This window comes from Mugil cephalus, chromosome 8 (assembly GCF_022458985.1).
Source record: "Mugil cephalus isolate CIBA_MC_2020 chromosome 8, CIBA_Mcephalus_1.1, whole genome shotgun sequence".
NCBI classification, from domain to species: domain Eukaryota; kingdom Metazoa; phylum Chordata; class Actinopteri; order Mugiliformes; family Mugilidae; genus Mugil; species Mugil cephalus.
The window spans coordinates 7,315,408-7,334,486 of NC_061777.1; the positions used below are offsets into that span (position 1 = coordinate 7,315,408).

The window sequence follows — 19,079 nt, forward strand, 5'->3', positions numbered from 1 at the left end:
TATTATTATTATTACTTAAATAAATGTGTAGAATTTTAGGAAATCAAAAGGACACATATGCGTGGAAAAGAAAAGAAAATGTCAGCGTTCAAAACAAGTCCCCGCCCGTCAGGCTTAATTTAAATCTCCTTTAATCGTCATTCCAGAGATTCACCATGAGGGGACCAGCAACAGCACTCAAATCAACAGCCGTCAAATTAAAAAATAATCAATCAGTCAAATGAACATCATCAATTTGAGCCTTCTTCTCTGTAACTGTCCCTTTTTACAGCTCACCAAGGAGCGGAGGGTTACGGCTGTGACCAGAGCGCTAAAATAAGAAAATATCAAGATCCTATAAACTGAAGCCCAAACAATAGAAAGTCTATAAGGAGACGTGCTGGACGAGTAATAAACTGAAGAACAATGATGTAAGACCTTGGGCAGGGTGGTGAAAGAACTGAAAGGGATTTAGCTTTCAATCAGTGGTTTCATTCCAAAATGCTAATTTGGAAAGACTTCCTTTATTTTTATGCTGATGCTGCTTGTTGCCCAGTGCCCCAGACAGATCATTACACCCACTGATGTCACTTTGTTTTGCAACTCAAGATAGTTACAGTAACAATTTTCTCTCTTACACACAGATAGAGGTCAGTTTAACAGCACCTTGAAGTTTGACTCAGACTGTCGTCAAGAGTCTGTTCAGAGGAAGTCAGGAGAAAATATCCCTGATGAGCTCATCTCAGCTACAGAGGTTTAACAGAAAGGCTGCTTTGTCAAGAGTGGTTGTGGAATTTGAAGGATGTGGTCGTCTATGAGACAAGGTCAAATGAAGGAAGGATTTTTGACGCACTGTGGAAAGCGACTGGCTCTTTAACACGGATAAGGATATCGTAGCCTGACAATAGTAGCTCCAGTCTGATTTTTTGGGCACTGAGCAGCTCTGGAGACCAGAGGCAGGACAGGCCGGCATTACTCTATCACTTTCCCCTCACAGGTTTGATTTAGGAGACGAGGCTCTTCGGTCAAAACGAGGTCCTTCCACATACATCTCCTGTGAAATCTCTAACTTCATTTGAGAGCAGTGCTAAACGAACACGAGCACGACGATATGATTAAGTCAAGTAGTTAGTGGGTGTCATTCCTGTGTTATTGCTACACTTACTAATTACCTCTTCTGTACTTGGACAGAGCCAGAGTCTGTGTTTAAAAAGGGATAGAGACAGCAGATCATTTAAACATGTGACCGAGTTCGTGTGGTGTTATTCAAGGGAGGTCAATGTGTTACCTGATTATTTGTCTAAAACAGGGGCTTCAACGTTTTTCAGGTCCCCAAACTGATGAGAGATGCTATATGTGTTCTATATTAAACTAGTGCTATTTATAAATATACAATATTATCATCATTTTGCATTCAACATTAAGCTATTTGAATAATACTGGCTTCTTACTTAGCTTCTCCTCTGCTTATATTGCAACATTTTTCTGAATTTCACATTGAAAAGTGAATAGGCAGGGATAAGGGCGATAAGGGCGATAAGCGACAGGCCTCAGCTGGTGTAACGCTCTGAGTGAAGGTGCGCTGTTCAGACAGCTCCTTTATTACTTATAAGTGAAGTACTGGCTGAAAGATAACATCTTCTGCCTCCACTGATCTACTTAAATATGTTGGATTCATGTTAATGTGTATTTAGATAAATTTAAAATTGTGGGGGGAAAATATATATATAAAAATGTCTAATCAACCAAAGATTTTGTGACCCGCCCCCCTGCATACCATGCCTCCTAGGGGTCACCACAGACCCCTCGTTGAAGACCTATGGCCTAAGATAATCAAACTTATCACACACAGTGAAGTAAGAGGACTATAACCCTTCACCCTGCCCGTGGACGGATGCAGCGTAGCAGGATCTTGGACGGTGCTTCTGTGTTGCAGTCCTTGCTGAGGCCAGGGAACTTACTGCCTCGTAACAAAGATGAGTTGAACGTCATTTTCCATCTCCGTCCCTCCCAGCGCGCCACATCAAATCTCAAATAAAAGTTAGGCGTACCCTGGAAGCTGCCAAACTTAAGGCTTTCACATTATTAACCACGCAACTTTATTAAAGGCTGTGAGCCTGCAAAGAAGAGGACGTGTTAGGTTTGCAAGGGAACTGCAAGGATATTATGTAAAAGATTCCTCTATTATCCTCTATTATCATCTTGTGACAATTCACCGTGACGCTGGGATGTCACTCAGGCATGTAGCACCCACCTAGACCAGAGAAGCCCCCCCCACCGCACAGCAATGACACTCCTAGATGACAGCAGCCATCGCACACAAACAGACACGCACAAAAACGATTTAGGAACAATTAAAAAGAAACATGAAAAACAGCACAAGGTGTCGACTTGGCCAGATCCCAAACTGATAAAGTATCTGTGGGATGATCCACAGGGCCCCCACTAACAACATCCTGTTGCCAGATACCACAGGACACCCTCAGAAGACCCATGTCCATCCTCTGGTGAGGTACAACTGTTGCGGAGACGCAAGGGGAGGCCTACACAATATTAGGAAGGTGGTCATGATGTCACGCCCGATTAGTGAATGCCCCACCAAAATAGAGACAAAAATAAATTAAAGTAGTAATGAATCACACTAAACGTCAGTGCATTACAGTTCCTGTTAAATTTCCTGGGGGGTTTGGATCTGGTTTCCTTTAATGTGATTCAGTGATTTTCAGGCATCCTACAACAAACAGTGCACAGCCTTATCCAGCTGCCAAGCAACCACGCCAGCTCCTCTGCATTTGGCATTTGTGACTCGCACACAAGTCATCCAGTGATCTGGAGCACCTTGAGAATTAAAGTAAAAAAGAAAGAAAATGAGCAAGATCAAGTGTTTGTGTAGCAGTGACACAGAGCAGTTCCTGGAAAAGGCTAAGCTTCTTTTCTCATAGCTGGGATGTCTTGACTTGTAATGAAAATGAAAAGAAATCCTCCTTTTACACAAGTGAAAAGTGTAATCACTGACTCACTGCTGTTACACACACAGAGCAGTCTGTTAGTTTGTACCTTTTAAAACACAGTGTCAAAGGTTTCAGAACCGCTGAACAATCTAAGGAAGGATCTCGACTGTGCGGATCCTGTGGTCTGTTTTCCTGCGTCTACATTATGTGCCAGTGTGGGCGAGTCACTGAAAAAGTCCCTATTAAGGAGGGGGGTGAATCATACCACGGTTTGTCAGGATGTTTGGAAACTATCTATAACTCCCAAGTCTTCATCTATCCATATAGTTTGCTCATTATTACACATTATTGAATGAATCTTGCCAAAGTTTGAGTGTCTATCTCCAGGTTTTTGAGAAGCCACTGGTCGAGATTTGCGCCGTCCCTCCACTATAATAAATGTGATTTCTTTTTTTTTTATTCGCTCCTCTATTAACTATTAAAAGTGTTCACAAACGAGGTCAATAGATTTGAGTTTGTGGGGTGGCACAACGCGGTTTTGTCGAGCTATTTTCCCCCTGTGCGTTACAACACCACCGCAAACCTCAAGAATGATCCACAGAGCCCCATAAAGGCAACTATGTATTGCTGGGTCGTAGCGTCATGTTTTTACAGATATGCGTCCACTTTGAAGTTTGATGGTCAACACAGGCACAGAAACAACACAATATAAAAGTATCATATCAAAATGAAAACCTCCAATTGAAGAGAAACGTTTCCAACTTCCTACAGTTTTCCGAGAAAGAAATACGCCGATGTTTTAGCGTTTTTACGTCAAAAACGACTGAGTTTACAAAGCTTTATATTTATTTTTTTGCAGCACACTGCAGAGACATGACTCCAGATACAGGAACGCTGAGTTCTGGGTGAGCGGATCGTAGCACAGGCCTAATCCCTCTTTCACACCCGTCTGCTGACCAATAGAAAATCTTAGACCCTGGTTCACCCTGCTGCATTGTGAGCCAGACAGTCACATCCAGCAGGCTCACAGGGGCTCACGAGTCAATGACTGCGCACACACACACACACACACACACACACACACACACACACACACACACACACACACACACACACACACACACACACACACACACACACGGTGGTGATGTGACTTTGTGGGAAGTTTTCAACCTGTCATATGATTTTTTTTTTTTTGGTGGGGGGGAAACATTTCTACAGGTGCTTTGCCAGTAATGCTCTAAAAAAGAAATGAAAGTGAGGAATGTGGTTCTTTCTTTAGTTTTTGTTTAGCTTGTCATCAGTTGCCAACTGGCAGCTTGTAGATTAAGATATCAGGGACGCAGTCTGTTTCCTCCACAGCCTTATGGTTCAGACACGCACGCAAATTCATTTTCCTGAATAAGAAAAGACGACATTTATGCAATAATCCTCCCTTCTGGTCTGGATAAGTGCTACAAATGCTTGTTTGCAGTAAATTGAATGCAGACTTGTGGGTTTGCCGTTCTGTTCTTCTTTTTTTTCTTTTCATCTGAAAACTGTAACAACTGTCAGATGCTAACAATTTGCTTCGCTGCGAGTCTTTTTGTTCTCACAAAGCACAAGTGAAGCAACGAGCTAAAAACAAATTTCTCTTTAAAATGTGACGGACAGCTCTGTTAAGATCCGACATCTTTTCTTCTTTGACTGATTAACAGTTCATACTGTGCCCTGTGGTTATTTGACATACTCTACCAGGAGGCCGCTATTTACTGTATGTTTATGACATACATGAAAGAAGAATGCAGTGCAAGTCATAGAAAACTAAATACTGTAAACGTATACTGAAGTATACAGTTGAAGTTTTTAACTGTTCCATCAATTTCATGTTAGAAAACTATACTTTTGCTATATGGTCATGCTTCTACTTTATACATATAACACAAGTATTTTTTCCAACAACTGATTACAGATAGATTATTTCACCTATAATTAGCTATATGACAATTTCACACATCATGGTTATATCAAAATAAATCAACCACGTAGAAATCATTTTGAGATGAACACACTTTTACAGAAAGTGCAAATGATCGTGAAAATAACAGCAAAGGACCTTGTGAAGACACTAGAAGAAGAAACATGCACAAAAACATTAATGTAAAAACAACTTACATACCTTAAAGTAAGGAAGCTCATCAAGGAAGAAGCCAAATGATTCAACTTTCTGGGAAAATGCCTGTTATTGTGATGGGACAAGATTTAATCCGTTATGCTATAATGACTGTTATGTCTGGAAGAGAAAGGGTGAGGCTTGGAAGATTGAAGATTAACGTACCAACGGTGAAGCTCGGAAAATAGATGGCATCATAAGGATGAAAGATCATAAGGATGAAAGATCCTACGGATACTTTCAAGGAACATGTCAAGACATCAGCCAGGAAGTTACATCTTGGCGAATGAATCTTCCAAATGGACAATGACTCCAGTAATTCCAAAACTGTGGGACAGTGGCTTAAGCGCAACAAAGTCGGGGTTTTGGAATGGTCATAGCAAAGCACTGACATCAATCCGATAGAAGATTTCTGGGCAGAACTGAAGAAGCTGGCTCTGTTCGGAGGAATGCGCCCAAAATTCCTGCAACCTATTATAAAAAGCTTATGGAAGGCTACCTGAATCTGATCTAATCTGATCTGACACGTCATATACTTAGAATAAAGTATTATATATATATGTATATATATATATATATATATATATATATACACACACATATATATATGTTTATGTATTTGGCTCAAATGTATGGAAACCTTTGATTTTATCTGTTAAAGACAAGAATCTTGATGTTGATTAACTATTTATGGAGAAAAGGTGGATTTTTAAAGGCCACATCCAGCCCTAAAATAACCTTCCTGCCCTGAACTTAAAGGTAAATATCTGACCTTCTAGTGCTGAACGATATCTCTAGATTAGGTATCGATCCGATACCAAGAAATAGAGGGTATGAACGTGACAAGTGAAGTCTCCGTGGTTACGGCCACTGAGTGGCAAAAAGTGACATTTGAACATGGAGATTAGGAGCATTAGTTTGAATCATAGGCTTTAATAGCATCTAAATTATAAAATTAACTTAAAAAAAGGGGAAGAGCTGTTGTGTGACTGACTGAACCAACAGATTCCAAAAGCAGTCGGAGATATATTTGGCTCCCGAAAGTCAAAGAAAAGAGAAGTAAATAAAATATTTATGATCACTCCTCGTCATCCTTTTAACATCAGGTCGGACGCTACATTATTATACGGCTAATGTTACTTCTCAGTAAAGCTCTTAGCGTTAGCATCTTTTATTTAGCTACATTTATCAGAACCGAAATGACCTAAAACTAACTAATAATTAAGGTGGATGCATCATCAATCTAAATCTGAATTAATTTTTTTATGATTTGCCTTTTTGACTATTAATCAGTTAAAATCCTGTCCAAAAATTGGGCAAAGTTTATAAATAAATACCAAATACGTTATTATCACAATAAAAGTTTTTGTTCAGAAACAACACAAAACTATCACTTAAGAACAGATGAAAGCAAATTCTTTTTTTCAGGCAAAGTGTTCAGAAACTACAACTATAAGCATTTAGACAAACACAGTGAAGCTGCCTCACCGCAGTCGTACAACAGAGAAACTGAAACTCAAGTATCGATCCCATTACCATAGAATCATTATACAATTCAAGCATCCACATTTGCCTAGAGAGTTTCAAAGCACAAAACAGCAATTACATTGAAGCGAGGAAAATATCTGTGGCGTGTCAGTGAGGTTTAAAGAATGCCATTGTGTGACCGTTCATTATTTTCCTCTCAACTGAAGCAACCGCGAAGAATTTTCACGGCCTTTCTTAAGACACATAACAACTTTCTGATGTGTAAACGATTCCTCCATGAACCAGTGAAAGGGCAGAAGTCTGCGTCCTCTCTAAGTTATATGATGCTTCATACGTAAAGTTGTCAGTAGGAGGGGTGGACTTTATTTTAACTCTAAGGCAGAAAGCAAGAAAACCTCTGGCTTTCAGTCAGTTCACAGTTTAGTTCCTCTCAGGTTTAACCATGTGTGTAAGTATTTCCTGATTCACTGACTGTAAAAGTATTGTAAAAAAAAAAAAGAAAAAAAAGACACTGTTTGCTGTTATTTCTATTACAGTGCAACAATAGTCAGTTTAACCCTTTAGTAAAAGAACATTGTGAATCTTAAGTGTCCCGCTGTGTAACTGGTGCAGTTCCTTGACAATGAACGATGATTGACTTTCACAACATTAGTCATAAACTGTAACAATAATGATAATTTCGTACAAGTGATGGATAATGTGCAGTTGTTTTAATATATTCTGCAAAATTGCCTGTTGTCATCACCTGTAAAGCAGAGTTAATTCAGTTTGAGGAAGATACTCATTTCTAAGCCTGTTAGAAATATCAGGGTCATTTAAATATCAGCCTCATCGTTTCATGCACCAGTTCACTGCCCAGGTCTGGATATTATATCCTCGAGATACAATATGCATTTCTGAAATTTGCAGAACTGTTGTCCTGGTGTCAGCAGACGATGTAAGAAAGTACGGCGGTGCCCCATCAAAGCTCTGAGCGAAAAAAGACAAGAGTGAAGTAATTTATCAGAACGGTGCAGCACAGACACAAAGTCACCAGACGATGGCAGAGTTTGTCCAGAGAATGTTTCTAGCCTGCAAATCATTGGCTGTATGAAATATGTAGAGAAGCAAGAGCAGGTCAGGTTACTTTTAAATTATATTGGTTCATTTACTATTTGCTTTCTACTGTTAAATGAACATCTGTGCCATTTTAAAAAAAAAAAAAAAAAAAAAAAAAAAAAAGACTGCACTGGAGGTTATTATTATAAGAAAATGGGATTTGCATGTTTTGTTCACTCCACCTGACTTAAAAGTACATTAGGAAGTATACAGGCACTGTAAAGCTGCCTATATACTTCCTATATAAAGTATTACAAACTGTATTTCTTGTATTAAGTTGCTCTGATCATAAGCTAATGATTTTTTTGTGTTTTAGCCTCGTTATTAAGTAACTTCTGTGAGTCACACACAAATCAAAGCAAACATAATCTCACATTATAAAGAATTTATTGCAGGCAAACAAAACTATAAATAATATTTACAAACTATAAAACAACATGTCTGCTCATTCTGTGGATTGCTGGTAAACAGTCTTCCAGTCTCGGGATAAGAGCACATCCTTCATGCCACCCTCACCTGCCAGATGTGCACGTATTTGAAAATACAGTCAGGAAATAGACTCGGTTTTAGATCCACTGCATTCTCTGAATTTTAAACCAGTTTCATTAAAAGAAATATTGTGTAGAGTTAAAAAAATGTCAGACTAAATCAATTACCCAGTTTGCGAATTAACTTTGTTTCTTTTTTTTTTTTGCTAATGCTATAACACATTTTCTACAATGCACAGCTTTTCACAGAGTCTCTGACCATTTAAGTGAACTGCAGCCAGATTAACATGTGAATAGCCTTAAATATAGTGTTTAATATTGGCAAAGTGACAAAGGAGACGATGTCACAAGAGAGGAGATAAAGGCTATGCATGTACTGTATGCAGGAAACAACCGTCCGACTCATGAACTTCACAGTAAGATAATGCATCTCTAAGAATATGTATTATTTATTTTTTTTTTTGGATTGTAAATTATGCATGGGGTATTCATTAGTATTTAATAAATTATGCACACACTTGACTAACTGTATACCCCTTTCCAAAAAAAGTAATAATAATAATAATCCACAAAAAAATCCACAGCACACTATTTCCCTCTTGGCATTTCGCCTGCAGGTGTAAATGGATTTTTGGAAGATATTCAAAAGAACAAATAGAAAACTTCCATGAAGAGGAAAAAAAAAAAAAAGCCATCAACATTTTTGGACAGGTATCCCATTGATTGTCCCCATTCTAACCAATGCTGACTTTAAAAAAAAAAAAAAAAACGGTGTCAGAAGTGCAACTATGAACAGCTTGTTTAGTTAAAAATTCTTGTTTGCAGAGAAATGAAAGACGGAGCCTGTCGGATGCTAGTTTCCTTAGTTTCGACGGTCTAACAAGGTAAGAGGGGGAAAGAGACAGCACGTGCCTGTAGGGTCTGACGTGTGGCGTCATTGTTGTCGTTTCCTCTCGGATTCTAAACAAAAACTCTCAAAAGCTTCTTCTATCTCTGGGTCCATCTCGTCCTCAAAGTCGTCATATCTGCGAACGCAACACAGTGAGTTTGGTGTTTATTTCAGGTATATTGAAAAGGTTTGTGTAACTTTTTAAATATGTGATAGTTATTGACACACAAAAACACACAGACACACATAGTTCTGATGGAGAAGGGAGGGGGGGGGCAGAGTTAAGCCCTCTTTCACACCCAACTGCTGACTAAACTGAATATGAGGCCCTGGTCAATACTGTTGCACTGTGGGCCACTCGGACACGTTTGCCAAGCTGTGGGGCCCAGAGGTGAAGTTACTACCCAGTCACATGACCAAAGAGGTGCCAGCGCAGTGTCGAGGATGAAAAAAGGATGATCTGATCATCAGTTATACATATAATAAGCGTAATATTGTGGTACATTTGCAAATACACTGGCCAAGAAAAAAGGTGCCACCTGGATTTAACTAAGCAATTATGTACAAGCCTCCTGTTGGATAATTACTGCATGTGTGATTATCTTTCAGCTGGCAGCAAGTTATTTAACCTCAACTGATGCATTAAGGAGTTTTTCATTACTTAAACAACCATGATACGTCCCATGGTGGTGGAAAATATCTCATTGGCATGCATCAAGCAGAAAACATCTAAGGACACTGAGGCAGAAATGACTAAAACTGGGTTAAGAACTATCCAGCACATTGTTAAAAACTGGAAGGATGGTGGGGAACCATCGTCTTTGAGGAAGAAATGTGGTCGGAAGAAAATCCTGATCGATGAATGTTTGGTGAAATCAAGTGGAGGAAAAACTACAGTAGAACTCAGGGCTGTGTTTAATAGTGAAATGACTAGCATTTCCACATGTACAAAGCGAAGGGAACTCGAGGGACTGGGACTGAACAGCTGTGTAGCCTTAAGACAACCACTAATCAGTGAGGCTAACTGGGAAAAAAGGCTTCAGTTTGCTAGGGAGCATAAAGATTGCAATGGAAGAAGGTCATGTGATCCAGACTGACAGTCCAGACTGACCCTGTTCCAGGGTGATGGGGCATCAGGGTAAGAAGAGAGGCAGATGAAGTGATGCCCCCATCATGCCTGGTGTCTACTGCACAAGTCTGTGGGGGCATTGCTATGATCTGGGGTTGCTGCAGTTGCTCAGGTCCAGGTTCAGCACCATAATCAGCCCAAAAAATGAGCTCAGCTGACTACTTGAATATACTGAATGACCAAGTTACTCCATCAATTAAGTCTTTCTTCGCTGATGACTTGGGTATATTCTATGATGACAATACCAGGCTCAAATTGTGAAAGAGTGGTTCAGGGAGCACGAGGCATCATTTTCACACATGGATTGACCACCACAGAGTCCAGACCTGAACCCCACTGAGAATCTTTGGGATATGCAGGAGAAGGCTTTGTGCAGTGGTCAGACTCTCCCATCCTCAATACAAGATCACTGGATGGAAATAAACCTTGTGACATTGCAGAAGCTTACTGAAACAAGGCCACAGTGAATGTAATCAAAGCTGAAGGCAGTTCAACAAAATATGAGTGTGTGACCTTTTTTTGTTTTGGTGGCAACTTTCTTTTTGGCCAGGCAGCGTATGAATTGTTTGTAGATGATCTTTCAGGGCAAAACAACACCCAATAAAACAGTTATATAACGTATAACATAACAGTCTGCAGCAGCCTGCAAACTTTCACTAAATACCTACTACTCACTATAGACCGTAATATGCAGTTAACCTGGTGCTTATGTTTTTGATTGTCAACAAAAAAAACAATAAATCAACAAGCAAACTAGTTGACTGTGAAATGTGATTTAACTATATATCTCTCATTTTATATTTACAATACTGTACTTACTCTTCATTTCCATTTTCTCCATCAATATCGTGGAAATAGTGCTGCCTGTCCAGGATCTCTTGGTATTTTTCAGCATATTCTGTAAAAGCGGAGAGACTCCAACGTGAATATATTTACATTTAAAGTGGCAGTGGACTGGTTTTCACCTGCATATAAGTGAGCTGGCTGAAGAGGGAAGGATGAGGTGAGTCAAAGTAGCTTCTTTCTAGATGACTGCAATACGTGGCTGCTTAAAGGTGTCCTCTAAAACGACGGACAAAGGTCATCAGTGTTAAAGATCATTAATGACCTTAACTGTGTGGAGGTGCATGTTTCTGCAAATAAAATGTCATACGTCTAGATTTTCTCATCGAGCTGTGTTCAGGGTGTATTTTGGTTTTAACCTTTGGGTTGTAGAGCAATCAGGTTGCAACACTGTCTCAGTGACACATAAACTGAGCAGAGACAAAGATGAATGGTGCCCTTTGGTTGCGCTGACATCAAATTTGGCCATTCAACAGCTTTGTGTGGAGATGTGGGAGCGTTTATTCGTGCTTTACAACTTAACTACAACGAAACAATCCTAAAATCATGTTCTGTTTCTCTGGCCGCTTCATCACCAACGCAGATTTCTCTTGTCAATAACTCTCCAGCTCGTTCAACCATAGCTAGTCTCTCGCTTGTTAATCCGAGGATAGGGCCCTTAAATTGTGTTTATGTACGGCAACTACCTCTGGCAACACTATTTGCAATATTATAAATACCTAAACATCAAGGAGAGGCTTAATTCTGTCTAACGTATGGCATGGTTTAAGCTAATTAATTCAGATAAAATACCAGTGATTAATTTGTGCACTCCTGCACTTAATCTTATCTTCATGAAGGTTTTAATGTTCAGTTCATGTTGATTAAAGTGTTTCTGTGATTTAGCCTAGGCCACTGACTAAAATGGGGGTGTTCACATAATAGAAACGTGTGCTGGTACAACACTATTCAATACCACAAACCACAGCCTCCACAATAGTGACACAGTCGAATCAATAGCTCTGTCGATTATTCAAAACAAAGCCTGAATAACCTCTGTGACGAGTTCAAATATATGTTCAACCTTCTTACATAGATCAACATTATTCAACCAGTATTAAAAGTTATATAGGATCCACTTTACAATATAATATTTTTGCTGTTTTCAGTATTTTCTCTCTTGATATAGTTTGTGTGCTGTAGCGTACCTGGATCTGCCGCTGTAAATGGAGTCCCATCTTCTGTGTAGAATGTAGGTTCATTCTTGGAGGAGAAAACAAAATCATGACAAACAGAAGCACAGACGTTTTTTAAATGAAGTCGAATTAAAAATAAAATAAAAGGAAAATGTGAAGTTGCTACAAATGAGACCACACCATGAAGTAGTTGGGGTCGTTGTCTGGTGTGGCGTTGCTGGCTGCGGCTGCACCGCCAACTCTGCCCCAGTCGCTGGACCTCAGCTCCAGAAGCTTCAGAAGCATCTGTCTTACATCCCTGAGGAGAAATATCCCGGAAACTTTAACCCTGGATGCTCACAGACTTTAGTTCTGACCCATTCTGCTCTTCGGTCAATTCATTGCTTTAAAGCAGAGGTTCCTGAGGTTTCATTATTTATTTCGTCAAAAGTTAAAGCTTAAAAGAACAATTGAACACAAAAAACACTGATATACATACCTGCTGCATTTAGCATCCAGCAGAATAGTTTCTATTCTTTGCATTAGTTTGTCCATGAGTGGTTTTCCACTCCATGCGTCATCCAGGACCGATCCTGTCAACTGTAAGTGCACATTTTAATTTCTTCTCAGATAAACTCATTTTATATAAATCATTTTTTAGAATCATATACTTATTTCTGTACGCTGTATTACCTTAAGAAGTTTGACAGCACAGATGAGATTTGCATCCACAGGGGCGGAGAACAGACTGTTCATCAGTTCATTCAGAGCACTGAGGAGGACGTCTGCTCGATTTGGAGGCCCTTTTACACTCTTAATCTAAATGAAAACCAAAAAAACAACATGATACTCAAGTGTCCTAGTGTGAATATAAATGACAACATGTGTATTGTGTAATGACAATGACCTGTACATTATATACATTAGGACACCCGGCAGTGAGCGCAGCTTCTTACCTCCAGATTCAGATAGAGTTCTCCTAAAAACAGCACGAAGGAGTGAAATTTCTTCTGGGTCTCTGGGTCTCCTCGAACAGCAGCATCCTTTTTTTCATATTCTATTCGACATCTACAGCAGAAAACGTCGCTTTTATAAATTTGAACACACACCAAATTTCAGGGAAACAGAAAGAAAATTACCTTTGAAGGAGAAGCTGACGAAAGTTGCCGCTCGGTGGGCTGATACTGAGGTGATGGGACAAGTGGTTGCAAAGCCTGGCGCCAGTGTAAGAGAAGTTTGGCATGGCAGTAGACTGCAATGAAAAGAACGCTGAATAATCAGAAGGTCACCTTATACTAGTGAGAGGATTTACACATATTTGAGTAATATAATGTGTTTAGACAGTTTGGTTTACTTATTTTTTCAATATTTATTCAATAAAATAAGCAAAAATGAGGACTGAATGCGAGTCTACCTGTGTGAAAATCAGTTCCACCAGCTCCTTCAGCGACTCTTCGGTCGTGACCATGGAATTGAGCATGCCAGATATGTAGTCAACATCCAACTCGAAGGCTCCCGGGGAGGAACTCAGGTGGTCAAGGAACTCTGTGACCATATCAGCCAATGTTGACTCGCTGTAATAGATTCCACTCTCATCATAATAAGCTGGTTCCTATATAAGGAAAAAAAAAAATACAATAAAAACATGTAAAATACATTGTTGTATATATTTACTTTTTACATTTCCTGAATAAAACTGTCAAAAAAAAGTAGAATAAATGCAGAGAATCTTACTTCATACGAGTTCATTCCAGTGGGCACAAACTCTGGAGCACTTGCTGAAAGAGTTGATCCCTTCACCAAAGAATCCACATCATTACAGCCTCTGGAGGTGGACACATTGTTGGCATTTGCACTTTGTTGCGGTTTGATTTGTCTTCGAGAGTCTGGAAGAAGAGAGGTGTTTTGAGGCTTTGCTATGTGTGACACCACGGGATAGGGGGATTTCTGAAGTCTATATTTGTTTACATGTTCATTTATATTTGGGGGGCTATTTTGAATCAGAGTGCAAGCATGTATGGAAGCAAAACAAAGCATGTGCAATTGCCTAAAAATAAACTGCAGGTTCATAGTTTGAAGGATGAAAGGACATTTCTAACTCCTGCAATATTACACAGGACTTTATTGCAGTGTGTCTAAAGTGCAAATAATCAACACGAGCAGTTAATGTTAAACTTGCACAGAACCCAATAAAGTGCTGTCGCGAATACTTAAACTTTCATGCAGGTGTGATATTGCAGCGTGGCACTCAGTAATGCAAGTAATTTGTTAAAAAGTGCAGTGGCTGTTCTAACCTTGGGCCAAAAGACCCAGGTCTGGATGGTCGGTCTCTACTAAATATTCCAGGTAAAACAATGCACACTGCCAGTCTCTAAATCATAAAGTTAATGTTTAAGGTCACACTGCAGTGGCAGCTGGAAGCAGTGCATGACGATCTAATGGAGGAATTGGGGGAAATACGTATGCAAGACGCATATACCCATATGCATCTGTTCAGACAGTGATGACTGGTGTGTTGATGAGCTTTTTTTTGAGACGTATTACATCCATACAGTTAATAACAGGTCGTAAAAGAGGTTCATACTCGTGTAATCACGTGTTTTTGGCACGGTGCTACTCCACTTCCCTTTTCAGATCAGACTTATAAGAGAAAGTACTTCCCCATTGCCCCACGTTACTAACTTAGCATAACGTTAGGTTAGCTTTAAATGTAGCCTGACAACACGTCCTCGGCTGGGGCACAAGACCCTCCAGCTGTGTGACATCCGAGTGGGATCTTTATTTAGATGCTGCGTAAGCTCACATCAAATAACAAACCAAACCAAAGCGCATAGCAACGGCCAAATGCTAAGGTTAGCTCCGTTAGCGGTGTGTAGCAGCTAGTCTGCTAATGGCTAATCCAGATTTATAGCAGGTCGGAGGGAGAGCAGCGCAAAGTCTCGTGGGTGACATTCACTTACACGTGGGGACATTTTAAGTTTCAGATTCAGTTTTCGACCCTCGTTGAAAATGTTCGTGATATTCACGTGAAATCGAATCTGAAAGTGGCTAGCTAGCTGGGTTCAGCTGTTGTTGACGTCCCCTCCCTCCCCTCAGTCCTACCTCCCTTCTTACATCCTTCCCTCAGTCCTACCCCCCTACTTACCCCTCACCTCCCTCCCTATCTCCCCCTTACCCCCCTCCTTATCCCCTTACCTCCCCACTTCCCTCCTTATTTACCTACGCACCTTCCCCCTCCTTACCTTCCTACCTCTTCACCCTACCTTCCTCCCCCCCTCCTTACCTCCACCAGTCATGTCGTTAGCCGTGCTGCTGTTGTTCTCGGGGAAAGGCGGGGATGTACGCGGCTGCCTCAGCGGTTCCCTCTGGTTGAAGTGCGTGCTCCTGTTTTCCCCGTCCCAGGAAACACCCATGAGCCCGACGTCTGGGGCAAGGTTGCGGGTTCTCCCTCCTCCGGGAGCTCGGTCAAAATTCTCGTTCATGGCTCCTCGTTGTCAGCCTCGACTCTCAAAACTGCATCGGAGAAGGACGCGGATATGCTTGTTCGCCCGCACCAGTCGCTTTACTTGACGTCTGCGAGGCCGCGATTGTTTATTTGTTGTGTATATCGCAGTAAAAACACGTCCTATCTCTCTTTCATGTTTTCTCGATCGGCCAGAGCTGTGTGCAGCGGTACTAACTTTTTGGGGCTACTTCCTTTAACAACAAACTGCTGTCACTGAATATCCATGCTAATGTTGGGTGTAAGAAAAAAAAATGGCGCCCTCCGGTGGCATGGAGTGGAACTACAGCTATGAATGGCCCGCGACTAATAACATCGTCTCATCAGTGGCTAAAGTCTGAAATATATACTAATGAGTTACAACTTCGAAACCACTGACAGGAGAAGAATAGAATAGAATAGAAACATACACAGGCATCAACATAACATAACAGCAAAATTAACTTAAGTAATAACAGCAGTAAGAGCGAGTACAAATGGAAGACTGGTAATATATACCAGACTACATTAACATGCATGTCTGTGCAAAATGGTGCCAACAGTGCAAAAAATGTGTCTGCGTACTATGTACAGTTAACCAGGCATTTTTCCATTTTTTACTTAGACATGTACTTCCCACATAGACCAGACCAAGCATCCCCACCCCAGAGCAATGGCACTCCTTGGTGACAACAGCCATCACCAGCCTGACGCAGACACACACACACGCAAATAAGTGTTGTTTGGGAACAACTCACAAAAACATAAAACGAAAAAAACAACAACAGCACATGGTGTTGATCTGGCCTCCAAATTCACTACATCCCAAACTAAACCAAGTGTCTGTGGAATGATCCATCATAGAGGCCCCTCCAGTCATAGGACCCAAAGGTCTGTTTCCAGACACCACAGGACACACCCAGAAGACCCATGTCCACACGAGGGAGACCTACACAACATTAGGGAGGTGGTCATAATGTTATGCCTGACGGGTAATTAATATAAAAACAATAAATGCAGAATTTCCAGTAATTTAAAAAACAAGCATATTCTTCAAATTCCCCATTTTGTTTCATATGCATTATTAAATATAAGATGTATTTTCTCCCCGACTGCTCCCTCAGCAGAAACAAAAACTACGCAAATTTTAATTAAATCTAATTATTATTTTGTATTATAACAACCTTACAGAAACATGTAATGACGTTGTAGAATGTTGTCTGGAAACAAAATGAGACTAACCTGACTCTGCTGCTGTAAACGGAGTCCCGTCTTCCGTGTGTAATGTAGGTTCATTCATAGAGGGAAAAACACAATCGTGAGAAAGGGAAGTACACGCACTCTTTTATTAACAACCTCACAAATGCTTTTTCGAGGAGCCCACCACATTAAGAATACTGCACAATGTATTTCACGTGTAGTTGACATCTAGTTAGTATAGTTTTCTACTTTCCGTCGCAGAATCATTTAGAGAAAAATGCCTCAAAAAGTTTGTGTGAAAATTGTCTTTGTATGTAAACGCGCGTTTAGTTAGTTGAAACTACTGAATTCCTTGAATAAATACTGAGGACATGACCTCCATGTCGGCAACGCTGCTACCGCCTCTGTTTGTGGGTTGAGGCAGTGGCTGTCTGCAGCACGATGGACCTCCCATTGGTCATCATGTTGGTATAAACTATTCACCTTAGCACCGAAGGTTGTTTTTAAACATGTATTTATCCATCCCAGAAAAGATTCTTTACCGGCGCAACCCCCTCCTCCCTCCTCAAGCTCACTCAGTAGCTGCCCACTACAAACATGTGTTGCACCAGACATCTCAGTGTAAGTATTCATTAGTTGTTTTGGCCTCCAGTCATTTTCCACTTGTTTCCCAAAGCTGGATCACATTATGCCACAGAGAATTCCCGTGCCAGAAATGCAGAGACCCACTCTGATAAAAGATTGCTGCACCTATTTTGTGTTATTGCCGTTTTTTTTTTTTTTTTTTTTTTTCCCTTCATGCCAGTGTCTTGGAGGGAGTTCAAACATTCGCAAGTCTCGGGAATGCAGAAGATGACAAATGAGTGGGATTGGTGCGCGTGTGTGGGAGAGGGTGGGTGCATGGAGAGGTTGGGGTCGGTGGTACACATCACGTATCCCCAGTTATTTATTGTCTGCATCATTTTCTGCACGTTTACGGGACAGTAAAGACAAATCAAGGAGGGTAAAGCCATCTAGGTTGTACTTGGTGTAGCTTTAATTAACACTGGTGTGTGCTCACTTTAATAAGGAGTGTTAGTAAATTAAAATAAAAATCTAAACACATTCGGAATTGTATCCTAAGCTGAACCTCCTAATCGTTCTTCTTAAATAACCATTAACAGTTTTTGTAAACTCAGCCTCGGGGTTGCAAACTTTACACCACGCTGCACAGTTACTTGAGAACGTAATAGACAGTCCTGCATGTGGTGCAGAGATGAACATGTAACAGCACTCCATATGTTGCTATTGGCCCCCCGACTATCGTGGTGGAATGCACTCCGACCTTCCTCAGTATTAATCACTTGTCACAGTGATTCTGTAAACAGCTATTAAAGGACCATCGCGTTATACAAATTCTTCCCTGGGCTCCGGATAGCTCACAGCGTGTTTGTTGTTGTTTTCATTCCTTCCGATCTGAATTCACAGGCCAACCACAGGGATGAATTTGGGAATGAAGACATCCACAACCGCCTCGCACCCAGCGACGCTGCCTCTCTTCTCCCATTTTTTTCCTTGCCTGTCCAGAGATAGATGTTCTTAAAGGCAGGATAAGAGAACATGAGGCCCGGAAGCTTGTGGCGTTTATGTTCCTTCCTGCGGTCTTTTGATCTGGCATCACGGCAGCTGTCATTGATTAGTGTGTTTGTAGATGATTGCTGAGGGAAGTGGGTGGTCAGACACAGGTCATATCTCTTTCACCCGCCTCCAACTCATTCAGACACGTTCAGATCCTCTCCCGAGGCTGCGATGCAGATCAACGCGACCGTTTTTTGTATCGTTCGCCGGCGCTATCAGCAGGTGCTCTAGTGGCTATCTTCACGAAGAAAGCCCTCCTGCAATCTGGGAAACGCTGGAGCTTCCACGGTAATGGGGTGATCTTAGGAAATGATGTCAGCATCTACAGTGCCATACCATGGAAGTTGCCCCCACCCCCTCCATTTTAGTTGTGGTTGCTCTTGTATGTTACTCGTTTGTTGGGGAACTAATCATTAGCACAATGGTTGCCACATGGAATATCTGGCTAGGAATTAATGGCTGCCTTTTGTCCCTTCCTACCTCAGGGAGCCTGATAAGAATAGACTTACCATGACCTGAACGTTTGCCAGGGTTTCTCAGTACTTGTGCCAAAACTTTGCATTTTTTCGTGCGGTCCGTTGGCATACGAAGGAAGAGAGAGCACAACGAG

At 40.9% G+C, this 19,079-nt stretch overlaps 1 protein-coding gene across 2 annotated transcripts; it reads right to left on the reverse strand.

Moving 5' to 3' along the window:
* Positions 1–6,476: 6,476 nt before the first annotated feature.
* On the reverse strand, positions 6,477–15,879 carry paip1 (poly(A) binding protein interacting protein 1). Of its 2 annotated transcripts, XM_047592689.1 has the most exons (12): positions 15,455–15,879; positions 13,906–14,057; positions 13,586–13,783; positions 13,311–13,423; positions 13,128–13,239; positions 12,865–12,990; positions 12,671–12,771; positions 12,373–12,490; positions 12,205–12,259; positions 10,994–11,072; positions 9,069–9,181; positions 6,477–7,539 (listed from the first exon to the last, which is right to left on the reverse strand). In XM_047592689.1, exons 1-11 carry the CDS (start codon positions 15,651–15,653, stop codon positions 9,091–9,093), a joined length of 1,344 nt encoding a protein of 447 aa, XP_047448645.1. In that variant the 5' UTR covers positions 15,654–15,879; the 3' UTR covers positions 6,477–7,539; positions 9,069–9,090. The 2 variants fall into 2 exon arrangements, with proteins under 2 accessions (XP_047448645.1, XP_047448644.1); XM_047592688.1 differs by lacking the exon at positions 6,477–7,539 and having other exon boundaries at positions 8,039–9,181.
* Positions 15,880–19,079: the final 3,200 nt, after the last annotated feature.